This window comes from Opisthocomus hoazin, unplaced genomic scaffold (assembly GCF_030867145.1).
Source record: "Opisthocomus hoazin isolate bOpiHoa1 unplaced genomic scaffold, bOpiHoa1.hap1 HAP1_SCAFFOLD_118, whole genome shotgun sequence".
In the NCBI taxonomy this organism is placed as follows: Eukaryota; Metazoa; Chordata; class Aves; order Opisthocomiformes; family Opisthocomidae; genus Opisthocomus; species Opisthocomus hoazin.
In genome coordinates, this window is record NW_027448931.1 from 78,833 (window position 1) to 89,456 (window position 10,624).

The following is a 10,624-nucleotide window of genomic DNA, read 5'->3' on the forward strand; positions in this document are numbered from 1 at the left end:
CGCTTGCCGTACAACATGGCGGCCCCCAGCCCCCCACCGCCGTCCGCCTTCTCCGCGGCCCGCCCGATCCCCGGCGACCTGAAGCCCGACATGGGGGAGGAACCGGGGAGGAATAAACCTTCTCGCCCCGCCGGCCCCGCTTCTCCTCAAGACAGGGCGGGGAAAGGCCGGAGGGGGAGGCCCGAGCGGGCGCCGCCATCTTGTTTTACGGCGCCGCCGCCGCGCCTCAAGATGGCGGCTGCCTCCTCTCAGCCCGCTGAAATCTGGGTGCCTATAGACACGTAGAGACACCTATAGGTACATATAGACACGTGTAGGCCCCTATAGATAAATGTATAGACCTGTCTAGGCCCCTATAGGTACATATGGACCTGTGTAGGCCCTATAGATACATACAGACACATGTAGGAACCTATAGAGATATATATTGTCCTCTCTAGGCCCCTATAGGTACATATAGACACGTGTAGGCACCTATAGATACATGTATAGACCTGTCTAGGCCCCTATAGGTACATATGGACCTGTGTAGGCCCCTATAGATACATACAGACACATGTAGGAACCTATAGAGATATATATTGTCCTCTCTAGGCCCCTATAGGTACATATAGACACGTGTAGGCCCCTATAGATACATGTATAGACCTGTCTAGGCCCCTATAGGTACATATGGACCTGTGTAGGCCCCTATAGATACATACAGACACATGTAGGGAACCTATAGAGATATATATTGTCCTCTCTAGGCCCCTATAGGTACATATAGACACGTGTAGGCACCTATAGAGATATATATTGTCCTCTCTAGGCCCCTATAGGTACATATAGACACATGTAGGCACCTATAGATACATGTATAGACTGTCTAGGCCCCTATAGGTACATATGGACCTGTGTAGGCCCCTATAGATACATACAGACAGATGTAGGCTCCTCTAGAGATATATATAGTCCTGCCTAGGACCCTATAGATACATATAGACACATGTAGGCACCTATAGATACATATAGACACATGTAGGTACCAATAGAGATATATATAGACCTGTCTAGGCCGCTATAGATACATGTAGACACGTGTAGGCACCTATAGATACATGTATAGACCTGTCTAGGCCCCTACAGATACACATAGACACATGTAGGTACCAATAGAGATATATATAGCCCTGTCTAGGCCGCTATAGATACATGTAGACATATGTAGGCCCCTATAGGTACATATAGACCTGTGTAGGTGCCTATAGATGTATGTATAAGCCTGTCTAGCCCCCATAGATACATATAGACACGTGTAGGCACCTATAGAGATATATATTGTCCTCTCTAGGCTCCTATAGGTACATATAGACATGTGTAGGCACCTATAGATACATGTATAGACCTGTGTAGGCACCTATAGATATATGTATAGACCTGTCTAGGCCCCTATAGGTACATATAGACCTGTGTGGGCCCCTATGGATACATATAGACACATGGATAAAGATATATACACACACATATTCACACCTATAGACACGTCTGCACACACATATGCACATATATGACCCACGCACATATATGCACACATATATGCTCCCCTATAGACATAGCTACACATATATGTGCACCTATATGCATATATGTGCACCTATATTCATATACGCACACACATATGCTCATATATTCCCACCTATGCACACGTATGTGCATACATAAAACCCACGCACATGTATAGACACGTATATGCACACATATATGCTCCCCTATAGACATAGCTACACATATATGTACACCTATATGCATATATGTGCACCTATATGCATATACGCACACACATATGCTCATATATTCCCCCTATACCCACGTATGTACACACATATGCACATATATGACCCATATGCACACATATATGCTCCCCTATAGACATAGCTACACATATATGCACCCCCATATGCATATATGCACATACATATGCACATATATTCCCACCTATACACACACATGCACACACTTATGCACATACATGACCCACACATGTACAGACATACACGTGCACACATACATGCTCCCCTATAGACATATTTGCATGTATATGTGCCCCTATATGCATATATGTGCCTCTATATATGCCTCTATATGCATATACGCACACACAAATGCACATATATTCCCCCTATACACACGTATGTACACACATATGCACGTATATGACCCATATGCACACATATATGCTCCCCTATAGACATAGCTACACATATATGTGCCCCTATATGCATATATGCACCCCATATGCATATACATATGCACATATATTCCCACCTATACACACGTATGCACACACTCATGCACATACATGACCCACACATGTATAGACACATACATACACGCATATATGCTCCCCTATAGACATATTTGCATGTATATGTGCCCCTATATGCATATATGTGCCTCTATATGCATACATGCACATGCATATGCACATATATTCCCACCTATACACATGTATGCACACACTCATGCACATACATGACCCACACATGTATAGACACATACATACACGCATATATGCTCCCCTATAGACATATTTGCATGTATATGTGCCCCTATATGCATATATGTGCCTCTATATGCATACATGCACACACATATGCACATATATTCCCCCTATACACACGTATGTACACACATATGCACGTATATGACCCATATGCACACATATATGCTCCCCTATAGACATAGCTACACATATATGTGCCCCTATATGCATATATGCACCCCATATGCACATACATATGCACATATATTCCCACCTATACACATGTATGCACACACTCATGCACATACATGACCCACACATGTATAGACACATACATACACACGTATGTGCTCGCCTATAGACATATTTACACCTATATATGCACCTATATGCATATGTACACATGCATATGCAAATATATGCCCACCCCTACACACGTCTGCCCCCACGCACACGTATGACGCACACATGTACACGCACATACGTGTTCCCCGATAGACACGGGCTCGGCTTGCCCAAAACGAGCCCAAACAACCCCAAAAAAACCTTTCATTTTTGACCAGGCAGGGTGGGACCCCGGGTTTTTTTTTGGGGGGGGGCACTAAGACCCCGCGGAGCCTTTCAGGGTGACTTGGGGGGGTCCCTAATAACCCCCCAACCCCTCCCCCCCGGTCCCACCCTGGGGTGCAGCGCTGCTCCCCGCCGCGGGGGGGAGCGCTCGGGTGGGGGGGTTCCCCCCCATTTTCGGGGTGGGGGTGTCCCCCCCAAGCCTCGCTCTCGCCCGGGGCCCCCCCAAAGCCGCCCCCCCCCCCGCCGGCAGCTCCAGGGTTAAGGCCGGCTCCGCCCGTGCGTTCGCTTCCCGGGTCAGGGGCTGGGGGGGGGGCAGTGGGGGAGGGAGCCGGGGGGAGAGGCGAGGGGCGAGCTGCTGGAGGGGGGGGCGGGGACCCCGGGAGACCTCTCCGACCCCCTGGACCCCTCCCAAGACCCCGGGAGCCCCCCAGGAACCTTCCAGGACCCCCGGGAGACCTCTCCGACCCCCAGGGGCCCTCCAGGACCCCCAGGACCCCCCCCCCAAGACCCCCAGGAGACCCCCCAGGAGCCCTTCTGGACCCTCAGGAGACCCCCAGAGACCTCTCCGACCCCAGGACCCCCGGTATCCCCCAAGACCCCCGGAGCTCCCCAGGAGACCTCTCCGGCGCCCAGAACCCCTCCAGGAACCCCTCCAAGACCCCCGGGCCCCCCCAGGAGCCCGCCTGGATCCCCACGACCCCACGACCCCCGGGAGCCCTCCAGGACCCCCAGAACCCCCTCCAGACCCCCGGGACCCCCACAAGACCCCAGGAGACCTCTCCAAGCCCCCAAACCCCTCCAGGAACCCCTCCAAGACCCCCGGAGTCCCCCAGGAGACCTCTCCAACCCCTGGGAGCCCTCCAGAACCCCCTCGCAGCCCCCCCGGGAGCCCCCCCATAGCCCGGAGCCCCCATAGCCCCCCACAGCAGAGGGGGGGCTGCCCATCCCCAGCTCCTGCATCTCCACATCCTCCTGGTGATGCCCCGTGGGAGGGTCAAGACCCCCCTAGACCCCCAACTGCCCCCCCCCGACCCTCCTCCCCACCCCACCGCTTTTATTTCCCCCAAAAAATCCCTTTTTTTAGGGGAAATCCCAACGGATTTTGGGGTGTCCCCTGTAGGGTTGTCCCCATGGAGGTGATGGCCGTGGAGGACATTGCTGCGCCGCTGGTCCTGGGGCCACCAGCCTGTGGTGGGGCCACGGTGACGAGGAACGGGGACGCGGTGGTCTTGCCGGGTAAGAGACCCTGGGGCTGGGGCCAAGGCTGGGGGCGGGTGGGGGGCAGAGAAGTGGCTTTGGGTGGGGGCGAGCGTCTGGGGCTGCATGGTGGTGGTGGTGGTGGTGGTGCTTCGTCCCTAAGTGAGGGTCTTGTGGTGTGGCGTGTCCCCAACCCTTGTCCCACCATGTCCCCATCCTTTCTCCCACCATGACCTCAAACCTTCTACTGTGACCCCAGCCCTTGTCACACCATGACCCCAAACCTTCTACTGTGACCCCAACCCTTGTCCCACCACGTCCCCATCCTTTCTCCCACCGTGACCCAAACTTTCTACTGTGACCCCAACCCTTTTCCCACCATGACCCCAAACCTTCTACTGTGATCCCAACCCTTGTCCACCACATCCCCATCCTTTTTCCCACCATGACCCCAAACCTTCTACTGTGACCCCAAACCTTGTCCCATCATGTCCCCAAAGTTTCTCCCCCGTGAACCCCAACCTTGTCCCACCATGACCCCAAACCTACTGTGACCCCAAACCTTGTCCCAACAAGTCCCCAAACCTTCTCCTCCCATGACCCCAAACCTTCTCACTCCGTGTCCCAAACCCCTTCTCCACCACATCCCATGCCCATTGCCATCATGTCCCCAAACCTTCTCCCACCATGTCCCCAACCCTTCTACCATCATGACCCCAACCCTTGTCCTACCATGAATCCATTCCTTCTGCCATCCTGTTCCCAACTCTTATCCTACCATGTCCCCATATCTTCTGCAATGGTGTCCCATCCTTCTCCCACCGTGATGCCAACCCTTCTTCAACCATGATGCCATCCCTTCTCCACCATGACCCCCAACCCTTCTGCCGCAGTGTCTCCGTCCCTTCTCACACTGTGACCCACCGCTCCACCCACCAGGCCCCAACCCTTCTCCCAGCATGACCCCAACTCTTCTTGCACCATGTCCCATCCACCATGACCCCATCCCTCCTCCCACCGTGACCCCATCCCTTCTACCTCCGTGACCCCATCCCTTCTCCAACATGTCCCCATCCCTTCTTCCACCATGACCCCGTCCCTTCTCCAACATGTCCCCATCCCTTCTCCCACCATGACCCCATCCCTATTCCCACCATGACCCCATCCCTCCTCCACCACGTCCCAACCCTTCTCCAGGTGGTTTCTGCCTTGGAGCCTTGATCTTCTGCTGGACCACCTCGCTCTTGGCTGACTATTTCCCTGAGCCATGCGTCGTGGCGTTCCCCGTCCCCGCTCCTCGTTAACCCTCTCCCAGCCGGAGAGGGCTGCTGGGGACGTTCTCTCTCCCCAACAGGTTTGGGGTCAATCAAGGAGGAGGAGAACGGCAGCAGGATGCTCCCGTGGAACCCCCAAGCTCCAGCCAGCAGCGGTCCCCAAGGGCCCATCCCAGAGGATCCCCACTCCTGGGGGACACCGGGAGCCGCGAGGCACCCAACACCTGCCGGGAATGCGGGAAGAGCTTCCGTTGCCGCAAGTCGTTGGTGAACCACCAGCGGATCCACGCGGGCGAACACCCCTTCAGCTGCCAGGACTGCCGACGCCGCTTCAGAAGCCACTCCAGCCTTCTCACCCACCAACGCGTCCACGCTCCTGAGAAGCCCTACAAGTGTCCTGAATGCGGGAAGAGCTACCAGTTCAGCTCCACCCTCCTACGGCACCAGAAGACGCACACGGACGAGCGACCTTACCGGTGCGAGGAATGCGGAAGAGCTTCCGGCACAGGTCAACGTTGACCATCCACCACCGCGTCCATTCCGGAGAGCGGCCCTACAAGTGCGACGAGTGCGAGAAGACCTTCAAGAGCCGCTCGGAGCTGGTGCAGCACTGGCGGACTCACATCGGCGAGCGACCCTACGACTGCTCCCAGTGCGGGCGCTGCTTCGGCACCAGTTCCCAACTGGCGCGCCATAAGCGGACCCACACCGGTGAGCGACCCTACGGTTGCTCCCAGTGCGGGCGGCGTTTCGGCAGCAGCTCCCAAGTGGTGCAGCACAGGCGGACCCACACCGGTGAGCGACCCTACGGTTGCTCCCAGTGCGGGCGGTTTTTTGGCAGCAGCTCCCAACTGGTGCGGCATCAACGGACCCACACGGGCGAGCGACCCTACCACTGCTCCCAGTGCGGCCGGCGGTTCCGCGACAACTCCCAACTGCTGCGGCACTGGCGGAGCCACACCGGCGAGCGACCCTACGACTGCTCCCAGTGCGGGCAACGGTTCAGTGACAATGCCCCGCTGGTGCGGCACCTGCGGAAACACGCCGGGAAGCTCAAGCATCACTAGCCAAGCTGTGGGAAGAGCTTGTCCAACCATCCCAACGTCAACCAGGCACCAACTGGGGAGAAGGATGACCGCTAGACCCAACGGTGGCAAGACCTTCAACCATCATGGTCCCACCTGGAGCAGAGACCTTATCCTTGCCTGGATTGCCCCAAAAGCTTCGCCTCCAGCAACCAACTCCTCCACCATCAGCAGACCCACAGCAAGGATCTGCCGTAGGGTTGCGGCGAGCCGCGGCGAGAGCTTTCGGCACGGCTCCGGTCTGGGATGACGTCGCAGGAGACACGTGGAGAAGATGGGGACCACCCCACCAGGGACCGTCGCCATCCCGGTGGCATCTCTGACCTACCTACACATCACGGTTGGTCTCCGGTGGTAGCACCGAGGAGCAACCAACCCATCCACCCACATCCCCAGCTGTTTGTTTTCTTTCTCTATATGTTTTTATACATAAAATTACATTTTTTGGAGCGGGTGGTTTTAAAACCTCACCCCCATCCTCTCCTGTTTTGCCTTAGATGATAGACGAGGGGAATGGGGGGAGGGGAGACCCGTGAGCTTCACACAAGATCAAACAAATCACGGTAAAATTGTTTTTTGTAGACCTCTCAATTGAATTTCTTTATTTTTCCACCCTCTTCAGGGTCTTTTTCAGGGGTGGGGACGGCTCGGAAGGAAATCACGGCCAGAATAAAAACGTTTGCGTGTTGGCGTTGTGTGAGTGTCTCTGTGGTGGTGACGAAGCGGGGGCAGCGCGCTTGGAAGAGCCTTTTTTGAAGGGGAAAACTGAAAAAAAATCCCCAGTTTTGGAGGGACGGGAGCATCTTCCGTGCCCTGAGGGTGTGAGGGTGTGAGACCCCCGGGAAGCGACTGCAGGGGTGGTGGGGCTGGGGTGGAGACCCTGGAGCTGCGATCGGGCTCTCCATCCCTCTCCCTTTCCCTTGGAGAAGATGAGGGTTCAAACCAAACCATGGGTGAGGTTTACTTGGCGTTGATGGTTATGGTGTAGGGGTGCAGCCTCCTTCCAAAGCGTGGACACCACGAGCCCACGCATCCTCCTCGCCCTCCACCTGCTCACGGAGTTGTCCCACCCCTCCGACCCTTGCAGCACCATTGGGAATGTTCAGCCCAAGAAATGGTTGAGCCAAAGCCTGGATGAAAATGAAGAGTTTCGGGTTCAACAAGGCTCCAGCTGCCGGCTGTGCGTGAATTCACCTGGGATCTTTGGAGTGGGAGGCTCCCATCCGTGTAGCACCATTGGGAACGTTCAACCCAAGAGATGGTTGAGCCAAAGCCTGGATGAAGAGTTTTGGGTTCAACAAGGTTCCAACTGCCAGCACGTCATGAATTCACCTGGGATCTTTGTAGTGGGAGGCTCCCATCCTTGTAGCACCATTGGGAACATTCGACCCAAGAGATGGTTGAGGCAAAGTCCGGATAAAAATGAAGAGTTTTGTGTTCAATGAGTCTCCAGCTGCTGGCAGGGCATGAATTCATCCAGGATCTTTGGAGCGGGAGGCTCTGGAAAGGTGTCAAAATTCCCTGAGCAGACTTGAGACTAATGATTTGGGTACAGACTAGGGATTTGGGTAGAGATTAGGGATTTGGGTAGGGCGTGACAGCATAAATCCAACAAAAAGAGGTCGGTGCGTGCCTTGACCGGCGTCAAACACACGTGAGAAGAAGGAAAAAATCAAAACCTAAAAGAAACGAGGCGGGGGAAATAAGAAAAAGGGGGAAATGTACCCGGTGTAGAAAAACGGGATGCTCTTGGCTGAAGTCTCGCAGAACTGGGACATCCAGGACGAAATTTGGAGAAGAAGAACGGGATAATTATGGCAGCAGTGGAAGCTACGGCATCAGAAAATCCTGCGAGTAGTTGAGCCCTACCTTGTTGACTTTGCTTTCTGATTCTCCTCCTGGTCACCCGCCGGCCACCAGACTCTTTCCAAGCAACGGGCCCCGGTGCAGACCCCACCAGTACGAACCTTTTATTGGGACCAGATTTGGAAACCAAGGGACTTGGCATTGGCGGGGACCAAGAGGGAAAACACCGATGGGTTCTTGGATATACGTACAGGACGTCATCCACGTTGGAGATCACCCCAACTGGAGCGACGTAATCCAAATCAGAACTAATCCGAACTGGAGCAACGCTCAAACACCATAAAGGGAACTTCTTCAGCCCTGGTGAAGGAGAAAAAAACCAACAGCAAAGGACGCTGAATCAGCGCGACCAGGCTGGTGGGGCCGTCAAACCCTTCAAACGACCCAAGTTGGAACGACGACGATGCCGTCAACCGAGCGGCTCGTCAGGCTGGATTCTCTTGCGATGGGTGTTTTTGTTGACCTGGGCAGCCCCAGTTACACAGAAATGTTTTACAGATCACGTGCCCAGGTGGAAAGGTTGGAAAAGACCTCAAAGATCATCAAGTCCAGCCATCAACCCAATGCCACCATGCCTGCTAAACCACGTCCTGAAGTGCCGTATCGACACGTTTTTTGAACCCCTCCAGGAATGGGGACTCCACCATGGCCCTGGGCAGCCCGTTGCAACGCTTCACAACTATTTTGGTGAAGAAATCTTTCCCAATATCCAATGTAAACTTCCCCTGGCGCAACTTCAGGCCATCACATGAACCCCTTTAATTTGCCCGTACGTGAACGCAAACTCAACTCAACTTGACTCAACTTGACTCAACTTGACTCAATTCGACTCAACTCAACTCGACTCAACTCAACTCAGCTCGAGTCAACTCAACTCAACTCAACTCAACTGACTCAACTCAACTCAACTAAACTCGAGTCAACTCAACTGGGCTCAACTCAACTTGACTCAACTCAACTTGACTCGACTCAACTCAACTCGACCCAGTGGCAGTAGGGTTCCCAACCTGTATTAAATCAGTAGTAGCAGCAGCAGCTCCATTGAAGAAGAGTTGCCCACTCATCTGAGGACACCCAGCTATGTTTCATGTTCCCCACGAAGTAGAAATACTGCTGAAGCGATACGCGACCTGAGCATCGTCACCGCAGCGGGCACGGAGGTATGAACTAATTCTCCTCTTGGCAGGGGATGTCACTCTGAGGAGATGCGATGCCCTGGACCCTGCGATGTTGTGGCTGTTACCTGATGAAGAGGAGGAGCGGGATCAGTGGGAGGAAGTAATGTTTACATCCAGCAAACCACGAATGGATTTGCACAATCCAGACCTAGTTCTGTTCATAGGTGGCTCATCCCACTTCTTGCCCGGTCAGCGACGGACTGGGTATGCCATGGTCCTTCTCTTCTCGTAATGACGTTTCCCAAGGAGGAGAAGCTCCTCATTTCTCCTCCACTTCCCTTTTGAGGAGGAATCTTCATATTTATGACTGGCCCCACAGCTTGGCTGTATCTTGGAGGGCTTTGTGGGCTGTATTTTGAGGGGTTTATGGCCACAAGATGGTGGTGGGGTCCTGCCTGTTGACTTCCCAGTAGGGATGGACTTGAGCACCCCCAACCCAAACTGGAGAACGCGCTTCTTTTCCCCCCCAAAAAACAGGACTTCCCATTCCCAAACCTTGGCCGTATCAAGAGGAGGAGGCTGCGAGGAAGAGGAGATGCTACGAGATACCAAGGCAGGTGAGGAGGAACTTGCTTGACCTTTCATCCTCTCTTCTCCGTCCTCCAGACGAGCATGGCTTCCGACGCCGTCCACCTGGAGACGGATCCGGGAGGATCTCCTTCCCCTTCCCTCTGACACGGAGGCAAATCCCCTTCCTCTCCTTGTGCCTTCCCCTGGCAGGCGAGGAGATGGGACTGGAGAACGCGGAGGAGAAACCCCACCGGCAGAACCTCGCGGGAGAGGCTCTTTTGAAGGTCTCCATAGAGTGGGAGGTCAACGGGGAGGAAAAGCCGAGAAGATGCCCCACGGGGAGAGGTTGCAAATCCACCCCGCGCAGTTCGGAGGAGGAAAGACCGACCACCTGCGAGGAATGCGGCCGGAGCTTCAGCC

General features: G+C 54.3%; 1 protein-coding gene across 1 annotated transcript; it reads left to right on the plus strand.

Annotated features, from left to right (window-relative positions):
* The first annotated feature begins 15 nt into the window (after window positions 1–15).
* Window positions 16–7,291, plus strand: LOC142359830 (uncharacterized). Its single transcript, XM_075412198.1, is given in 6 exon segments — window positions 16–281; window positions 1,758–1,852; window positions 3,023–3,087; window positions 4,215–4,330; window positions 5,646–6,055; window positions 6,058–7,291. Coding segments are annotated over 6 exon segments (1,527 nt in total). The 3' UTR covers window positions 6,633–7,291.
* The last annotated feature ends 3,333 nt before the right edge of the window (window positions 7,292–10,624 follow it).